This window comes from Dendropsophus ebraccatus, chromosome 4, assembly GCF_027789765.1.
Source record: "Dendropsophus ebraccatus isolate aDenEbr1 chromosome 4, aDenEbr1.pat, whole genome shotgun sequence".
Classification (NCBI taxonomy): Eukaryota; Metazoa; Chordata; class Amphibia; order Anura; family Hylidae; genus Dendropsophus; species Dendropsophus ebraccatus.
In genome coordinates this window covers 3,423,237-3,444,346 of record NC_091457.1, presented here as the reverse complement: position 1 = coordinate 3,444,346, position 21,110 = coordinate 3,423,237, and the positions used below count along the sequence as shown (strand labels likewise).

Below are 21,110 nucleotides of genomic sequence, written 5' to 3'. Positions count from 1 at the left end.
ACCAAGTGAGGAGACCAGTGCCCGCCCAGGGGTTACCACCAAGTGAGATCAGTGCCAGGGGTCACCACCAAGTGAGGAGACCAGTGCCCACCCAGGGGTCACCACCAAGTGAGGAGACCAGGTCCTGCCCAGGGGTCACCACCAAGTGAGGAGATCAGTGCCGGCCCAGGGGTTACCACCAAGTGAGGAGACCAGTGCCGGCCAAGGGGTTACCACCAAGTGAGGAGACCAGTGCCAGCCCAGGGGTCACCACCAAGTCTGGAGACCAGTGCCGGCCCAGGGGTCACCACCAAGTAAGGAGACCAGTGGCGGCCAAGAGGTCACCACCAAGTGAGGAGACCAGTGCCCGCCAAGGGGTCACCACCAAGTGAGGAGACCAGTGCCGGCCAAGAGTTCACCACCAAGTGAGAACAGTGCCAGCCCAGGGGTCACCACCAAGTGAGGAGACCAGTGCCAGCCCAGGGGTCACCACCAAGTGAGGAGACCAGTGCCAGCCCAGGGGTCACCACCAAATGAGGAGACCAGTGCTGGCCAGGAGGTCACTACCAGGTGAGGAGACCTGTGCCAGCCTAGGGGTCACCACCAAGTAAGGAGACCAGTGCCCGCCCAGGGGTCAACACCAAGTGAGGAGACCAGTGCAGCCCAGGGGTCACCACGAAGTGAGGAGACCAGTGCCCGCCCAGGGGTTACCAACCAGTGCTGGCCCAGGGGTCACCACCAAGTGAGATCAGTGCCAGCCCAGGGGTCACCACCAAGTGAGGAGACCAACGCCAGCCCAGGGGTAACCACCAAGTGAGGAGACCAGTGCCGACCAAGGGGTCACCACCAAGTGAGGAGACCAGTGCCCGCCCAGGGGTCACCACCAAGTGAGGAGACCAGTATAGCCCAGGGGTCACCACCAAGTGAGGAGACCAGTGCCCGCCCAGGGGTTACCAACCAGTGCTGGCCCAGGGGTCACCACCAAGTGAGATCAGTGCCAGCCCAGGGGTCACCACCAAGTGAGGAGACCAACGCCAGCCCAGGGGTTACCACCAAGTGAGGAGACCAGTGCCGACCAAGGGATCACCACCAAGTGAGGAGACCAGGTCCCGCCCAGGGGTCACCACCAAGTGAGGAGACCAGTGCCGGCCCAGGGGTTACCACCAAGTGAGGAGACCAGTGCCGGCCCAGGGGTTACCACCAAGTGAGGAGACCAGTGCCAGCCCAGGGGTCACCACCAAGTGAGGAATCCGGTTCCGGCCCAGGGGTCACCACCAAGTGAGAAGACCAGTGCCAGCCAAGAGGTCACCACCAAGCTAGGAGACCAGTGCCAGCCAAGAGGTCACCACCAAGTGAGGAGACCAGAGCCAGCCCAGGGGTCACCACCAAGTGAGGAGACCAGTGCCGGCCCAGGGGTCACCACCAAGTGAGGAGACCAGTGCCAGCCCAGGGGTTACCACCAAGTAAGGAGACCAGTGCCGGCCCAGGGGTCACCACCAAGTGAGAAGATCAATGCTGGCCCAGGGGTCACCAAGTGAGGAGATCAGTGCCAGCCAAGAGGTCAACACCAAGTGAGGAGACCAGTGCCAGCCCAGGGGTCACCACCAAGTGAGGAGACCAGTGAAGCCCAGGAGTCACCACCAAGTGAGGAGACCAGTGCCCGCCCAGGGGTTACCAACCAGTGCCGGCCCAGGGGTCACCACCAAATGAGATCAGTGCCAGGGGTCACCACCAAGTGAGGAGACCAGGTCCCGCCCAGGGGTCACCACCAAGTGAGGAGATCAGTGCCGGCCAAGAGGTCACCACCAAGTGAGGAGATCAGTGCCAGCACAGGGGTCACCACCAAGTGAGGAGACCAGTGCCCACCCAGGGGTCACCACCAAGTGAGGAGACCAGGTCCCGCCCAGGGGTCACCACCAAGTGAGGAGATCAGTGCCAGCCCAGGGGTTACCACCATGTGAGGAGACCAGTGCCGGACAAGGGGTTACCACCAAGTGAGGAGACCAGTGCCAGCCCAGGGGTCACCACCAAGTGTGGAGACCAGTGCCGGCCCAGGGGTCACCACCAAGTAAGGAGACTAGTGGCGGCCAAGAGGTCACCACCAAGTGAGGAGACCAGTGCCCGCCAAGGGGTCAACACCAAGTGAGGAGACCAGTGCCGGCCAAGAGTTCACCACCAAGTGAGATCAGTGCCAGCCCAGGGGTCACCACCAAGTGAGGAGACCAGTGCCAGCCCAGGGGTCACCACCAAGTGAGGAGACCAGTGCCAGCCCAGGGGTCACCACCAAATGAGGAGACCAGTGCTGGCCAGGAGGTCACTACCAAGTGAGGAGACCTGTGCCAGCCTAGGGGTCACCACCAAGTAAGGAGACCAGTGCCCGCCCAGGGGTCAACACCAAGTGAGGAGACCAGTGCAGCCCAGGGGTCACCACCAAGTGAGGAGACCAGTGCCCGCCCAGGGGTTACCAACCAGTGCTGGCCCAGGGGTCACCACCAAGTGAGATCAGTGCCAGCCCAGGGGTCACCACCAAGTGAGGAGACCAACGCCAGCCCAGGGGTTACCACCAAGTGAGGAGACCAGTGCCGACCAAGGGGTCACCACCAAGTGAGGAGACCAGGTCCCGCCCAGGGGTCACCACCAAGTGAGGAGACCAGTGCCGGCCCAGGGGTTATCACCAAGTGAGGAGACCAGTGCCAGCCCAGGGGTTACCACCAAGTGAGGAGACCAGTGCCAGCCCAGGGGTCACCACCAAGTGAGGAATCCGGTTCCGGCCCAGTGGTCACCACCAAGTGAGGAATCCGGTTCCGGCCCAGGGGTCAACACCAAGTGAGGAGACCAGTGCCCGCCAAGGGGTCACCACCAAGTAAGATCAGTGCCGGCCCAGAGACTGGTGACTGGTGGTACCCAGCTTAAGGATTGGTGGAACAGTAAACGAAGAAATTACAATATTAACCCTTGTAATCCCTTCACCAGTGGGAGACCCTGAGCGGCTGAGGAGTGGGAGGAGCATAGTAATACACAGGGGGCCACACCCGCTCTGGAACCCCTCAGCAGGCTCACCTTTCTTCTGCATGGTCACCCTCAGGTCCTGCTTGCTCTGCTGTTGGCCGGTGGCCGTCGTCTCCCCTTCCTCCTCATCATGGTTGGATTGACCGACTGTAAGTATCTGAACGTGACTCCCGGTGTCCGCAGCCTCGTCCTGGAACGCCGCCGCCGGGCCATCGATACCTGGGGGGGTAAGGAGCTGGCAGTGAGCGAGCACAGAATAACACCGAGCAGGCAGGGAGGCGGCCGTCCCATCATCACTGCAGGGAGGAGCCCAAATCTCTGGGGCCCCAGTGCAGAATCTCTATCAGGGGCCCCGAACCACTACACTGCTGCCCCCCAGTGGCCAAGGAGCCCCCTAAAGTGCTGGTCTGCAACCTGGGGGAGGGGAGACTGCAACTCCCAGCATGCCCTGATAGCCTTCAACATCAGCCAGGGCATGCTGAGAGTTGTAGTGCTGCAACATCTGGAGAGCCACAGGTTACAGATCCCGGCCCTATAGTTACCCCTCCGGGTCTGCAGACCTGGACACCCAAGAAAAAACAAAATATAATAATAATATAAATAAACAAAATATAATAAATAATAATAACATAAATAAACAAAATATAATAATAATAATAATCATATTAATAAAAAACTAAATATAATAAATCATATAAACAAAATATAATAATAACAATAATAACAACAAAATATTACAATAATAATAATATAAAAAATATATAATAAATAATAATATAAACAAAATATAATAATAAAAAATAAAATATAATAATAAATAATATAAATAAACAAAATATAACAACAATAACAATAAACAAAATATAATAATAATAATAATAATAATAATAATAATAATAATAATAATAATAAAACAAAATATAATAATAATAACAAAATAAAATAAAATAAATAATAAAAAAAAACAAAATATAATCATAACAATAATAACAATATAAACAAACAAAATATAATAATAATAATAATAGTAATAAAAATGATATAAATTAACAATATAAAATAAAAATGTAGACTAAAACAATAACATCCAAATGAATGTAAATACATAAAAAATAGTATAGTAAACTACAAATAAAGTAATACAATAGAAATATAACTACAAATAATAAGACAGATAATAATATAGATACAAATCGGCAAATCTGGTAAATATTCTAATAATAATAAAAGATTCTCTAGTTTTATTATATTGTCATTTGGCTCCAGTGACTCCTCCCACTGCAGCCCCGGAGAGATGTAAGGAAGCCCCGCCCACATGTGACATGACACTAGAGAATGACCCCCATGGCTGAGCAGATGTGGGCTCCTGTGACTCCCCAGCTGATGGCGGGCCGGGCATGCTGGGATCACTGATCATTAGAAGGGGGTCCGTGCCCTCCGCCCCTCTATACTGCAGGATGATTGGGGCAGCAGTACTGCATCCAACTGTCTCCACCAGTCCCATAGACTCGCTCAGGCTCCTCCCACAGCGGAGCAGGGACACAGACCCCGTGGAGGTCCCAGCAGACAAGGCCGCATCTCAATATATCCCTCCCCCATAATGAACACGTCACATATGAAGCACAACACACAAGAGCCTTCATGCTGACGGACTCCACGGCTGTCACATGACCACAGATGGACATGGAGGCGTGGGGGCAGATGAGCTTCCAGGTGTTCCACTTTCTCTGGATCCACAGCCGTCCTTCTGATCCGGAATGTTCCAGGTTGATCCATCAGCTCTGAGGATGGTGGGCGTGCTCTGCGGGGGTCATGCTCTGTGGGTGGGTGGTCATGCAGTGTATGAGGAGCACATGCAGGGGGCGTCATGCCTCTGACCTTTCTGCTTTCCTTTCTTCTCTTTCCTGGTGCTGCCAGATGGGCAGCTAGTGGCAGCCGCCGCCTTGTTCTTCTTAGTAGATTTGGGAGGTTGAGCCTCGGCTGGGATCTGCGCCTCCTCCTGCTCGGCCTCCTGCACTGCTCGAGGGGGGTGGCCGAGAGACAGAGACAGCGCGTTACACACAGCGTCCACCCCACACACACCTCAGCGCTACCGGCACCCATCAGTGTGAACGCAGCCAACAGGAAGGAGAATAGTGGTAGGAGAGTATATACCGTATACCATCCTATATAAGAATTCATTTGCAAAGCGTAAGATTTCCTATTTCTTAAATATAACACTGATTTGTAGGAAAAATTTTAATATACCTTATTATTCCATTTAAAATATTTCCTCAGCAGTAGAATCGATATGTAACTTTATTTAATACACAATGATTGACCATCACCAGACTTTTAGGCCCAACGCGTTTCTTGAAGCAATCATCATCAGGGGCCGGTTAGCAGCATCACAGACAGGGACACTCTTCCATATGTACAGCACTATTCTGCTGTTACATCATGTCTCATCCTCCAGAGCTGCGCTCACTATTCTGCTGTTACATCATGTCTCATCCTCCAGAGCTGCACTCACTATTCTGCTGTTACATCATGTCTCATCCTCCAGAGCTGCACTCACTATTCTGCTGTTACATCATGTCTCATCCTCCAGAGCTGCACTCACTATTCTGCTGTTACATCATGTCTCATCCTCCAGAGCTGCACTCACTATTCTGCTGTTACATCATGTCTCATCCTCCAGAGCTGCACTCACTATTCTGCTGTTACATCATGTCTCATCCTCCTGAGCTGCACTCACTATTCTGCTGTTACATCATGTCTCATCCTCCAGAGCTGCACTCACTATTCTGCTGTTACATCATGTCTCATCCTCCAGAGCTGCACTCACTATTCTGCTGTTACATCATGTCTCATCCTCCTGAGCTGCACTCACTATTCTGCTGTTACATCATGTCTCATCCTCCAGAGCTGCACTCACTATTCTGCTGTTACATCATGTCTCATCCTCCAGAGCTGCACTCACTATTGTGTTACATCATGTCTCATCCTCCTGAGCTGCACTCACTATTCTGCTGTTACATCATGTCTCATCCTCCAGAGCCACACTCACTATTCTGCTGTTACACCATGTCTCATCCTCCTGAGCTGCACTCACTATTCTGCGGTTACATCATGTCTCATCCTCCTGAGCTGCACTCACTATTCTGCTGTTACATCATGTCTCATCCTCCAGAGCTGCACTCACTATTCTGCTGTTAAATCATGTCTCATCCTCCAGAGCTGCACTCACTATTGTGTTACATCATGTCTCATCCTCCTGAGCTGCACTCACTATTCTGCTGTTACATCATGTCTCATCCTCCAGAGCTGCACTCGCTATTCTGCTGTTACATCATGTCTCATCCTCCAGAGCTGCACTCACTATTCTGCTGTTACATCATGTCTCATCCTCCAGAGCTGCACTCGCTATTCTGCTGTTACATCCTGTCTCATCCTCCAGAGCTGCACTCACTATTCTGCTGTTACATCATGTCTCATCCTCCAGAGCTGCACTCACTATTCTGCTGTTACATCATGTCTCATCCTCCTGAGCTGCACTCACTATTCTGCTGTTACATCATGTCTCATCCTCCAGAGCTGCACTCACTATTCTGCTGTTACATCATGTCTCATCCTCCAGAGCTGCACTCACTATTGTGTTACATCATGTCTCATCCTCCTGAGCTGCACTCACTATTCTGCTGTTACATCATGTCTCATCCTCCAGAGCTGCACTCACTATTCTGCTGTTACATCATGTCTCATCCTCCATAGCTGCACTCACTATTCTGCTGTTACATCATGTCTCATCCTCCAGAGCTGCACTCGCTATTCTGCTGTTACATCATGTCTCATCCTCCAGAGCTGCACTCACTATTCTGCTGTTACATCATGTCTCATCCTCCAGAGCTGCACTCACTATTGTGTTACATCATGTCTCATCCTCCTGAGCTGCACTCACTATTCTGCTGTTACATCATGTCTCATCCTCCAGAGCTGCACTCACTATTCTGCTGTTACATCATGTCTCATCCTCCAGAGCTGCGCTCACTATTCTGCTGTTACATCATGTCTCATCCTCCAGAGCTGCACTCACTATTCAGCTGTTACATCATGTCTCATCCTCCAGAGCTGCACTCACTATTCTGCTGTTACATCATGTCTCATCCTCCAGAGCTGCACTCACTATTCTGCTGTTACATCATGTCTCATCCTCCAGAGCTGCACTCGCTATTCTGCTGTTACATCATGTCTCATCCTCCAGAGCTGCACTCGCTATTCTGCTGTTACATCATGTCTCATCCTCCAGAGCTGCACTCACTATTCTGCTGTTACATCATGTCTCATCCTCCAGAGCTGCACTCACTATTCTGCTGTTACATCATGTCTCATCCTCCAGAGCTGCACTCACTATTCTGCTGTTACATCATGTCTCATCCTCCAGAGCTGCACTCACTATTCTGCTGTTACATCATGTCTCATCCTCCAGAGCTGCACTCGCTATTCTGCTGTTACATCATGTCTCATCCTCCAGAGCTGCACTCCCTATTCTGCTGTTACATCATGTCTCATCCTCCAGAGCTGCACTCACTATTCTGCTGTTACATCATGTCTCATCCTCCAGAGCTGCACTCACTATTCTGCTGTTACATCATGTCTCATCCTCCAGAGCTGCACTCACTATTCTGCTGTTACATCATGTCTCATCCTCCTGAGCTGCACTCACTATTCTGCTGTTACATCATGTCTCATCCTCCAGAGCTGCACTCACTATTCTGCTGTTACATCATGTCTCATCCTCCAGAGCTGCACTCGCTATTCTGCTGTTACATCCTGTCTCATCCTCCAGAGCTGCACTCACTATTCTGCTGTTACATCATGTCTCATCCTCCTGAGCTGCACTCACTATTCTGCTGTTACATCATGTCTCATCCTCCTGAGCTGCACTCACTATTCTGCTGTTACATCATGTCTCATCCTCCAGAGCTGCACTCACTATTCTGCTGTTACATCATGTCTCATCCTCCTGAGCTGCACTCACTATTCTGCTGTTACATCATGTCTCATCCTCCAGAGCTGCACTCACTATTCTGCTGTTACATCATGTCTCATCCTCCATAGCTGCACTCACTATTCTGCTGTTACATCATGTCTCATCCTCCAGAGCTGCACTCGCTATTCTGCTGTTACATCATGTCTCATCCTCCAGAGCTGCACTCACTATTGTGTTACATCATGTCTCATCCTCCTGAGCTGCACTCACTATTCTGCTGTTACATCATGTCTCATCCTCCAGAGCTGCGCTCACTATTCTGCTCTTACATCATGTCTCATCCTCCAGAGCTGCACTCACTATTCAGCTGTTACATCATGTCTCATCCTCCAGAGCTGCACTCACTATTCTGCTGTTACATCATGTCTCATCCTCCAGAGCTGCACTCACTATTCTGCTGTTACATCATGTCTCATCCTCCAGAGCTGCACTCACTATTCTGCTGTTACATCATGTCTCATCCTCCAGAGCTGCACTCACTATTCTGCTGTTACATCATGTCTCATCCTCCAGAGCTGCACTCACTATTCTGCTGTTACATCATGTCTCATCCTCCAGAGCTGCACTCGCTATTCTGCTGTTACATCATGTCTCATCCTCCAGAGCTGCACTCGCTATTCTGCTGTTACATCATGTCTCATCCTCCAGAGCTGCACTCACTATTCTGCTGTTACATCATGTCTCATCCTCCAGAGCTGCACTCGCTATTCTGCTGTTACATCATGTCTCATCCTCCAGAGCTGCACTCACTATTCTGCTGTTACATCATGTCTCATCCTCCAGAGCTGCACTCGCTATTCTGCTGTTACATCATGTCTCATCCTCCAGAGCTGCACTCGCTATTCTGCTGTTACATCATGTCTCATCCTCCAGAGCTGCACTCGCTATTCTGCTGTTACATCATGTCTCATCCTCCAGAGCTGCACTCCCTATTCTGCTGTTACATCATGTCTCATCCTCCAGAGCTGCACTCACTATTCTGCTGTTACATCATGTCTCATCCTCCAGAGCTGCACTCACTATTCTGCTGTTACATCATGTCTCATCCTCCTGAGCTGCACTCACTATTCTGCTGTTACATCATGTCTCATCCTCCAGAGCTGCACTCACTATTCTGCTGTTACATCATGTCTCATCCTCCAGAGCTGCACTCACTATTGTGTTACATCATGTCTCATCCTCCTGAGCTGCACTCACTATTCTGCTGTTACATCATGTCTCATCCTCCAGAGCTGCACTCGCTATTCTGCTGTTACATCATGTCTCATCCTCCAGAGCTGCACTCGCTATTCTGCTGTTACATCATGTCTCATCCTCCAGAGCTGCACTCACTATTCTGCTGTTACATCATGTCTCATCCTCCAGAGCTGCACTCACTATTGTGTTACATCATGTCTCATCCTCCTGAGCTGCACTCACTATTCTGCTGTTACATCATGTCTCATCCTCCAGAGCTGCACTCACTATTCTGCTGTTACATCATGTCTCATCCTCCAGAGCTGCACTCGCTATTCTGCTGTTACATCATGTCTCATCCTCCAGAGCTGCACTCGCTATTCTGCTGTTACATCATGTCTCATCCTCCAGAGCTGCACTCCCTATTCTGCTGTTACATCATGTCTCATCCTCCAGAGCTGCACTCACTATTCTGCTGTTACATCATGTCTCATCCTCCAGAGCTGCTCTCACTATTCTGCTGTTACATCATGTCTCATCCTCCTGAGCTGCACTCACTATTCTGCTGTTACATCATGTCTCATCCTCCAGAGCTGCACTCACTATTCTGCTGTTACATCATGTCTCATCCTCCAGAGCTGCACTCACTATTGTGTTACATCATGTCTCATCCTCCTGAGCTGCACTCACTATTCTGCTGTTACATCATGTCTCATCCTCCAGAGCTGCACTCGCTATTCTGCTGTTACATCATGTCTCATCCTCCAGAGCTGCACTCGCTATTCTGCTGTTACATCATGTCTCATCCTCCAGAGCTGCACTCACTATTCTGCTGTTACATCATGTCTCATCCTCCAGAGCTGCACTCACTATTGTGTTACATCATGTCTCATCCTCCTGAGCTGCACTCACTATTCTGCTGTTACATCATGTCTCATCCTCCAGAGCTGCACTCACTATTCTGCTGTTACATCATGTCTCATCCTCCAGAGCTGCGCTCACTATTCTGCTGTTACATCATGTCTCATCCTCCAGAGCTGTGCTCACTATTCTGCTGTTACATCATGTCTCATCCTCCAGAGCTGCGCTCACTATTCTGCTGTTACATCATGTCTCATCCTCCAGAGCTGCACTCGCTATTCTGCTGTTACATCATGTCTCATCCTCCAGAGCTGCACTCGCTATTCTGCTGTTACATCATGTCTCATCCTCCAGAGCTGCGCTCACTATTCTGCTGTTACATCATGTCTCATCCTCCAGAGCTGCACTCACTATTGTGTTACATCATGTCTCATCCTCCTGAGCTGCACTCACTATTCTGCTGTTACATCATGTCTCATCCTCCAGAGCTGCACTCACTATTCTGCTGTTACATCATGTCTCATCCTCCAGAGCTGCGCTCACTATTCTGCTGTTACATCATGTCTCATCCTCCAGAGCTGCACTCACTATTCAGCTGTTACATCATGTCTCATCCTCCAGAGCTGCACTCACTATTCTGCTGTTACATCATGTCTCATCCTCCAGAGCTGCACTCACTATTCTGCTGTTACATCATGTCTCATCCTCCAGAGCTGCCCTCACTATTCTGCTGTTACATCATGTCTCATCCTCCAGAGCTGCACTCACTATTCTGCTGTTACATCATGTCTCATCCTCCAGAGCTGCACTCACTATTCTGCTGTTACATCATGTCTCATCCTCCAGAGCTGCACTCGCTATTCTGCTGTTACATCATGTCTCATCCTCCAGAGCTGCACTCGCTATTCTGCTGTTACATCATGTCTCATCCTCCAGAGCTGCACTCGCTATTCTGCTGTTACATCATGTCTCATCCTCCAGAGCTGCACTCACTATTCTGCTGTTACATCATGTCTCATCCTCCAGAGCTGCACTCACTATTCTGCTGTTACATCATGTCTCATCCTCCAGAGCTGCACTCACTATTCTGCTGTTACATCATGTCTCATCCTCCAGAGCTGCACTCCCTATTCTGCTGTTACATCATGTCTCATCCTCCAGAGCTGCACTCGCTATTCTGCTGTTACATCATGTCTCATCCTCCAGAGCTGCACTCGCTATTCTGCTGTTACATCATGTCTCATCCTCCAGAGCTGCACTCCCTATTCTGCTGTTACATCATGTCTCATCCTCCAGAGCTGCACTCACTATTCTGCTGTTACATCATGTCTCATCCTCCAGAGCTGCACTCACTATTCTGCTGTTACATCATGTCTCATCCTCCTGAGCTGCACTCACTATTCTGCTGTTACATCATGTCTCATCCTCCAGAGCTGCACTCACTATTCTGCTGTTACATCATGTCTCATCCTCCAGAGCTGCACTCACTATTGTGTTACATCATGTCTCATCCTCCTGAGCTGCACTCACTATTCTGCTGTTACATCATGTCTCATCCTCCAGAGCTGCACTCGCTATTCTGCTGTTACATCATGTCTCATCCTCCAGAGCTGCACTCGCTATTCTGCTGTTACATCATGTCTCATCCTCCAGAGCTGCACTCACTATTCTGCTGTTACATCATGTCTCATCCTCCAGAGCTGCACTCACTATTGTGTTACATCATGTCTCATCCTCCTGAGCTGCACTCACTATTCTGCTGTTACATCATGTCTCATCCTCCAGAGCTGCACTCACTATTCTGCTGTTACATCATGTCTCATCCTCCAGAGCTGCGCTCACTATTCTGCTGTTACATCATGTCTCATCCTCCAGAGCTGTGCTCACTATTCTGCTGTTACATCATGTCTCATCCTCCAGAGCTGCGCTCACTATTCTGCTGTTACATCATGTCTCATCTTCCAGAGCTGCGCTCACTGTTCTGCTATTACATCATGTCTCATCCTCCAGAGCTGCACTCACTATTCTGCTGTTACATCATGTCTCATCCTCCAGAGCTGCACTCACTATTGTGTTACATCATGTCTCATCCTCCTGAGCTGCACTCACTATTCTGCTGTTACATCATGTCTCATCCTCCAGAGCTGCACTCGCTATTCTGCTGTTACATCATGTCTCATCCTCCAGAGCTGCACTCGCTATTCTGCTGTTACATCATGTCTCATCCTCCAGAGCTGCACTCACTATTCTGCTGTTACATCATGTCTCATCCTCCAGAGCTGCACTCACTATTGTGTTACATCATGTCTCATCCTCCTGAGCTGCACTCACTATTCTGCTGTTACATCATGTCTCATCCTCCAGAGCTGCACTCACTATTCTGCTGTTACATCATGTCTCATCCTCCAGAGCTGCGCTCACTATTCTGCTGTTACATCATGTCTCATCCTCCAGAGCTGTGCTCACTATTCTGCTGTTACATCATGTCTCATCCTCCAGAGCTGCGCTCACTATTCTGCTGTTACATCATGTCTCATCTTCCACAGCTGCGCTCACTGTTCTGCTATTACATCATGTCTCATCCTCCAGAGCTGCACTCACTATTCTGCTGTTACATCATGTCTCCTCCTCCAGAGCTGCGCTCACTATTCTGCTGTTACATCCCGTCTCATCCTCCAGAGCCGCACTCACTATTCTGCTGTTACATCATGTCTCATCCTCCAGAGCCGCACTCACTATTCTGCTGTTACATCATGTCTCATCCTCCAGAGCCGCACTCACTATTCTCCAATTGAGGGGACAGAGGGGTTTAGAGGACGACAGAGGAGACTGGAAGAGGACAAAGGAGTCTGGAGGAGGATGACAGAGGAGTCTGCAGGAAAAAAAAGGGGTCTGGAGGAGGATTGAGAGGGGTTTGGAGGAGGATAGAGGGGTCTACAGTAGGATAGAAGAGTCTTGAGGAGGATAGAGAGGTCTAGAGGAGGATAGAGTAGTCTGGAGGAGGATAGCGGAGTCTAGAGGAGGAAAGGGGGGGGGATATAGTTCAGTGTTTGCCCAATATTTAATTCTGTCATTCGACATCGGGAACTGTATAACCCAGGGGCAGAGGTCAGGGGGCAGAGGTCAGGGGTAATGAGGCATAAGGCCTCTCTTCTCTCACTGACTTCTCCGAGTGTGAACAGACCTCAAGCCGCCCAGCAATCACTCAGCAATCAGAGACCCCCGCCCCAGAGCCGTCTCTCCTGCTGTAATACCACAAATATCCTGAGGACGAAGGGGGCGCTGTGTGTTAAAGAAAGCAGCCATACTGCTCTAATCCTGGAGCAAGGAATTGTGGGAGATAGAAGAACCTATGGCTGGGAGGTGAGGGAGACCTGGGTCATGTGATCCTCACTTGTAACAATGTTGCAGATTTTAGTTAATAAGTTCTATTATTTGGTAAACATTGTATCTGTTATAGATAACGGAATTAAAGGGCCGGCGCAGTGTGTAACTGACCGTGATAGATGGCGCTGCTGTTACTGCTGTGATAGGACTCCACCAGGGGGGCCTGCTCCTCCGACTGCTTCATCCTGCGGGCGCGACTCCGACCGTCCACGTTAGACTGAACCATCAGCGGCTCCTGACGCTTCTTCTTCTGCTTCTGTTCTAATAGGGCGCGCTGCCGAATACAGAGGAGGAAGAGAGGTAGTCACAGCCCCGCCCCCTGTATATAATAGTAACAGCCCCGCCCCTGTGTACAGAGAGGTAGTCACAGCCCGCCCCTGTATATAATAGTAACAGCCCCGCCCCTGTGTATAGAGAGGTAGTCACAGCCCCGCCCCTGTATATAATAGTAACAGCCCCGCCCCTGTGTACAGAGAGGTAGTCACAGCCCGCCCCCTGTATATAATAGTAACAGCCCCGCCCCTGTGTACAGAGAGGTAGTCACAGCCCCGCCCCCTGTATATAATAGTAACAGCCCCGCCCCTGTGTATAGAGAGGTAGTCACAGCCCCGCCCCTGTATATAATAGTAACAGCCCCGCCCCTGTGTACAGAGAGGTAGTCACAGCCCCGCCCCCTGTATATAATAGTAACAGCCCCGCCCCTGTGTACAGAGAGGTAGTCACAGCCCCGCCCCCTGTATACAATAGTAACAGCCCGCCCCTGTGTATAGAGAGGTAGTCAGAGCCCCGCCCCTGTATATAATAGTAACAGCCCCGCCCCTGTGTATAGAGAGGTAGTCACAGCCCCGCCCCCTGTATATAATAGTAACAGCCCCGCCCCTGTGTATAGAGAGGTAGTCACAGCCCCGCCCCCTGTATATAATAGAGACAGCCCCGCCCCCTGTATATAATAGTAACAGCCCAGCGTATATCCTGTGTATGGAGGTAGTCACAGCCCCGCCCCCTGTATATCAAGAGGTAGTCACAGCCCCGCCCTCTGTATACCCTGTGTATAGAGAGGTAGTCACAGCCCGCCCCGTGTATATTATAGTAACAGCCCCGCCCCCTGTATATCCTGTGTATAGAGAGGTAGTCACAGCCCCGCCCCGTGTATATCCTGTGTATAGAGAGGTAGTCACAGCCCCGCCCCCTGTATACCATGTGTATAGATAGGTAGTCACAGCCCTGCCCCCTGTATATCCTGTGTATAGAGAGGTAAGCACAGCCCCGCCCCCTGTATATTATGTGTATAGAGAGGAAGTCACAGCCCCGCCCCCTGTATATCATGTGTATAGAGGAAGTCACAGCCCGCCCCCTGTATATCCTGTGTATAGAGAGGTAGTCACAGCCCCGCCCCCTGTATATCCTGTGTATAGAGGTAGTCACAGCCCCACCCCCTGTATATCATGTATATAGAGAGGTAGTCACAGCCCCGCCCCCTGTATATCCTGTGTATAGAGAGGTAGTCACAGCCTCGCCCCCCGTATATCCTGTGTATAGAGAGGTAGTCACAGCCCCGCCACCCGGTATATCCGGTATATCCTGTGTAAAGAGAGGTAGTCACAGCCCCGCCCCCTGTATATCCTGTGTAAAGAGAGGTAGTCACAGCCCCGCCCCCTGTATATCCTTTGTATAGAGAGCTAGTCACAGCCCCGCCCCCTGTATATCCTATGTATAGAGAGGTAGTCACAGCCCCGCCCCCTGTATATCCTGTGTATAGAGGTAGTCACAGCCCCGCCCCCTGTATATAGAGAGGTAGTCACAGCCCCGCCCCCTGTATATCCTGTGTATAGAGAGGTAGTCACAGTCCCGCCCCCTGTATATCTTTTATATAGAGAGGTAGTCACAGCCCCGCCCCCTGTATATCCTGAGTATAGAGTGATAGTCACAGCCCCCGCCCCCTGTATATCCTGTGTATAGAGAGGTAGTCACAGCCCCGCCCCCTGTATATCCTGTGTATAGAGGTAGTCACAGCCCAGCCCCCTGTATATCCTGTGTATAGAGGTAGTCACAGCCCCGCCCCCTGTATATCCTGTGTATAGAGAGGTAGTCACAGCCCCGCCCCCTGTATATCCTGTGTATAGAGGTAGTCACAGCCCGGCCCCCTGTATATCCTGTGTATAGAGAGGTAGTCACAGCCCTGCCCCCTGTATATCCTGTGTATAGAGGTAGTCACAGCCCCGCCCCCTGTATATCCTGTGTATAGAGGTAGTCACAGCCCCGCCCCCTGTATATCCTGTGTATAGAGAGGTAGTCACAGGCAGCTTCGTCCCCTGTATATCCTGTGTATAGAGGTAGTCACAGCCCCGCCCCCTTTATATGCTGTGTATAGAGAGGTAGTCACAGCCCTGCCTCCTGAATATCCTGTATATAGAGAGGTAGTCACAGCCCTGCCCCCTGTATATCCTGTGTATAGAGAGGTAGTCACAGCCCCGCCCCCTGTATATCATGTATATAGAGAGGTAGTCACAGCCCCGCCCCCTGTATATCCTGTGTATAGAGAGGTAGTCACAGCCCTGCCCCCCGTATATCCTGTGTATAGAGAGGTAGTCACAGCCCCGCCCCCTTTATATTCTATGTATAGAGAGGTAGTCACAGCCCCGCCCCCTGTATATCCTGTGTATAGAGGTAGTCACAGCCCCGCCCCCTGTATATAGAGGTAGTCACAGCCCCGCCCCCTGTATATCCTGTGTATAGAGAGGTAGTCACAGTCCCGCCCCCTGTATATCTTTTATATAGAGAGGTAGTCACAGCCCCGCCCCCTGTATATCCTGAGTATAGAGTGATAGTCACAGCCCCGCCCCCTGTATATCCTGTGTATAGAGAGGTAGTCACAGCCCCGCCCCCTGTATATCCTGTGTATAGAGGTAGTCACAGCCCCGCCCCCTGTATATCCTGTGTATAGAGAGGTAGTAACAGCCCCGCCCCCTGTATATTCTGTGTATAGAGAGGTAGTCACAGCCCCCCCCCCCGGATATATCCTCTGTATAGAGAGGCAGTCACAGCCCCGCCCCCTTTATATCCTGTATAGAGAGGTAGTCACAGCCCCGCCCCCTGTATATCCTGTGTATAGATAGGTAGTCATAGCCCCGCCCCCTGTATATCCTGTGTATAGAGAGGTAGTCACAGCCCCGCCCCCTGTATATTCTGCGTATAGAGAGGTAGTCACAGCCCCGCCCCCTGTATATCCTGTGTATAGAGAGGTAGTCACAGCCCCGTCCCCTGTATATCCTGTGTATAGAGAGGTAGTCACAGCTCCGCACCCTGTATATCCTGTGTATAGAGAGGTAGTCACAGCCCCGCCCCCTGTATATTCTGTGTATAGAGAGGTAGTCACAGCCCCGCCCCCTGTATATTCTGTGTATAGAGAGGTAGTTACAGCCCCGCCCCCTGTATATCCTGTGTATAGAGAGGTAGTCACAGCCCCGCCCCCTGTATATCCTGTGTATAGAGAGGTAGTCACAGCCCCGCCCCCTGTATATTCTGTGTATAGAGGTGTAGTAACAGCCCCGCCCCCTGTATATCCTGTGTATAGAGAGGTAGTCACAGCCCCTCCCCCTGTATATCCTGTGTATAGAAAGGTAGTCACAGCTCCGCACCCTGTATATCCTGTGTATAGAGAGGAAGTCACAGCCCCGCCCCCTGTATATCCTGTGTATAGAGAGGTAGTCACAGCCCGCCCCCTGTATATCCTGTGTATAGAGAGGTAGTTACAGCCCCGCCCCCTGTATATCCTGTGTATAGAGAGGTAGTCACAGCTCCGCACCCTGTATATCCTGTGTATAGAGAGGTAGTCACAGCCCCGCCCCCTGTATATTCTGTGTATAGAGAGGTAGTTACAGCCCCGCCCCCTGTGTTCACAGTACAATATTGTATTATCTGTTACTAATCTGAGATGATCAATATCAGTATAGTATCGGTGCAGTATCAGTATAGTAGCAGTGCAGTATCAGTATAGTATCGGTGCAGTATCAGTATAGTAGCGGTGCAGTATCAGTATAGTAGCGGTGCAGTATCAGTATAGTATCGGTGCAGTATCAGTATAGTATCGGTGCAGTATCAGTATAGTAGCGGTGCAGTATCAGTATAGTAGCGGTGCAGTATCAGTATAGTAGCGGTGCAGTATCAGTATAGTATCGGTGCAGTATCAGTATAGTAGCGGTGCAGTATCAGTATAGTAGCGGTGCAGTATCAGTATAGTAGCGGTGCAGTATCAGTATAGTAGCGGTGCAGTATCAGTATAGTAGCGGTGCAGTATCAGTATAGTAGCGGTGCAGTATCAGTATAGTAGCGGTGCAGTATCAGTATAGTAGCGGTGCAGTATCAGTATAGTAGCGGTGCAGTATCAGTATAGTAGCGGTGCAGTATCAGTATAGTAGCGGTGCAGTATCAGTACTGCAGGGTTGGATCATTTCGGTGAAACCGCAGCACATGTGAACACAGTCTAATACTAATAATTGTTATTGATCAGTTACTGATCACCGTCTCCACCCATATCCCATCATGTAACTCCATGAGTTGGGGGCTGCACTCACCTGTCTGTCCAGCTTCTGTTGGCGCAGACTACTACTCTCATCATCCAGAACACTGCAATACAAACAGATCAGAGTAACTATAACTGCATATAGGTCTGTGGGGGTGACAACTACAACTACTTCTGGATGGCTGCTGCACCCCCGCACCCCCTGATGGATGATGGGTCTGAATAGTCCCCCACCCCCACCCCCGTCTATTAGCCGGTGCCCCTCCTGATGGGTGATGGGTCTGGACAGCTGCCCCCCCCCCAGGGTCCATTAGCCGCTGCCCCTCCTGATGGGTGATGGGTCTGGACAGCTGCCCCCCCCCAGGGTCCATTAGCCGCTGCCCCTCCTGATGGGTGATGGGTCTGGATAGTCCCCCCCCCCCCCAGGGTCCATTAGCCGGTGCCCCTCCTGATGGGTGATGGGTCTGGATAGTCCCCCCCCCCCCCAGGGTCCATTAGCCGGTGCCCCTCCTGATGGGTGATGAGTCTGGATAGTCCACCCCCCCCCCCCCAGGGTCCATTAGCCGGTGCCCCTCCTGATGGGTGATGCAGGTAATTGGGCGCTGGCACCTCGCCCATCACTCCCATCATCGTCTTATTAGATCTGCCTGCAGTAATTGGGCATCAGAGGGCGATACGGAGGGATCTGTGATGCTTCGTCTGTCCGGAGAGATGGCAGTGAGAGAGAACAGACGCCCAGAGACCCCGACACCCGGACTACAAGTAACAGCAAGCACATAACAGGGGAGGGACAGAGAGGAGTCATCTGCCACTGCTGTTCATGGAACCTTCAGCCAGAATAAAACAATGCAGGATGCTGATCCTGCTGGTTACTGATCCTGCTGATTACTCATCCTGCCTTTTAGTGACCCTGCTGGTTACTGATCCTGCTGATTACTCATCCTGCCTTTTAGTGACCCTGCTGGTTACTGATCCTGCTGGTTACTGATCCTGCTGATTACTCATCCTGCCTTTTAGTGACCCTGCTGGTTACTGATCCTGCTGGTTACTGATCCTGCTGATTACTCATCCTGCCTTTTAGTGATCCTGCTGGTTACTGATCCTGCTGATTACTCATCCTGCCTTTTAGTGATCCTGCTGGTTACTGATCCTGCTGATTACTCATCCTGCCTTTTAGTGACCCTGCTGGTTACTGATCCTGCCAGACTCTCTCCTTGCCAGCTACTGATCCTGGTAATTGTACAAGGTACTGGGCACCAGGTGATCAGTCAGCTCCCTCTCTCCATATATACATGAGATCTTCATAGGGCTCCATTCCCCTGGCGGAGGGCACCCAGCTTTGCCAGAGCCCTGACTGCCAATCCCACATAGTGATGTAACTGCACAGGAAGCTACCTGGGGGCTCATGGAGGGGGAGGGTCTCCTTCATGTTAAATGCCCCTTTCTTCCACCTTGGACATTTGGCCCCTTGTGCTGCCGGACATGAAGCCCCCCCCCCCCCCCAGGAAGGAAGGAAGCGCCGGCCGTTCCATCATGTGCCCCCATTCATGTGTCTGGGCACAGACCCCCAGTCTCCTCAGCACCTGCTGCTGCACAAACGCCTTAAAGAGTCCGATCCAAGGAGAACGCCGGAGCCTCAATGCTTCATATTCATCCCCGGGAGAGGAAGGAAAGACCCTCATAGACCCCCAACCCTGAATGAGGTCATTGATGCTGAGAACAACACAGGAGCCATGGATACAATGTATCACCCCCATCATCCCTGACCCCAGGAGCTGACATTCTAATCTCCTATCACACACAGTGTATCATCACTCCCATCATCCTCCCTGACGCCAGGAGCTAACACTCTAATCTCCTATCACACACAGTGTATCATCCCTCCCATCATCCTCCCTGACCCCAGGAACTGACACTCTAATCTCCTATCACACACAGTGTACCATCACTCCCATCATCCCTGACCCCAGGAGCTGACATTCTAATCTCCTAACACACACAGTGTATCATCACTCCCATCATCTCTGACCCCAGGAGCGGACACTCTAATCTCCTATCACACACAGTGTATCATCACTCCCATCATCCTCCCTGACCCCAGGAGCTGACACTCTAATCTCTTATCACACACAGTGTACCATCACTCCCATCATCCCTGACCCCAGGAGCTGACACTCTAATCTCCTAACACACACAGTGTATCATCACTCCCATCATCTCTGACCCCAGGAGCTGACACTCTAATCTCCTATCACACACAGTGTACCATCACTCCCATCCTCCCTGACCCCAGGAGCTGACACTCTAATCTCCTATCACACACAGTGTATCATCACTCCCATCATCCTCCCTGACCCCAGGAGCTGACACTCTAATCTCCGATCACACACAGTGTATCATCACTCCCATCATCCTCCCTGACCCCAGGAGCTGACACTCTAATCTCCTATCACACACAGTGTATCATCACTCCCATCATCCTCCCTGACCCCAGGAGCTGACACTCTAATCTCCTATCACACACAGTGTATCATCACTCCCATCATCCTCCCTGACCCCAGGAGCTGACACTCTAATCTCTTATCACACACAGTGTATCATCACTCCCATCATCTCTGACCCCAGGAGCTGACACTCTAATCTCCTATCACACACAGTGTATCATCACTCCCATCATCCTCCCTGACCCCAGGAGCTGACACTCTAATCTCCTATCACACACAGTGTATCATCACTCCCATCATCTCTGACCCCAGGAGCTGACACTCTAATCTCCTATCACACACAGTGTATCATCACTCCCATCATCCTCCCTGACCCCAGGAGCTGACACTCTAATCTCCTATCACACACAGTGTATCATCACTCCCATCATCCTCCCTGACCCCAGGATCTGACACTCTAATCTCCTATCACACACAGTGCATCATCACTCCCATCATCCTCCCTGACCCCAGGAGCTGACACTCTAATCTCCTAACACACACAGTGTACCATCACTCCCATCATCTCTGACCCCAGGAGCTGACACTCTAATCTCCTATCACACACAGTGTATCATCACTCCCATCATCATCCTCCCTGACCCCAGGAGCTGACACTCTAATCTCCTATCACACACAGTGTACCATCACTCCCATCATC

General features: G+C 50.9%; 1 protein-coding gene across 3 annotated transcripts in view; it reads right to left on the bottom strand.

Moving 5' to 3' along the window:
- TUB (TUB bipartite transcription factor) overlaps positions 1–21,110 on the bottom strand; it is a 73,576-nt gene that overhangs the window by 11,568 nt on the left and 40,898 nt on the right. For 2 of the 3 annotated variants that reach the window (XM_069968017.1, XM_069968015.1), the window contains exons 2-5: positions 18,019–18,070; positions 13,556–13,718; positions 4,867–5,004; positions 3,040–3,207 (exon numbers count right to left, since the gene is read on the bottom strand). In XM_069968017.1, the coding sequence (XP_069824118.1) occupies positions 3,040–3,207; positions 4,867–5,004; positions 13,556–13,670 (421 nt within the window). In that variant the 5' untranslated portion in view covers positions 13,671–13,718; positions 18,019–18,070. The remainder of the gene's footprint in view (positions 1–3,039; positions 3,208–4,866; positions 5,005–13,555; positions 13,719–18,018; positions 18,071–21,110) is intronic. The other variant, XM_069968016.1, reaches the window with a different exon arrangement.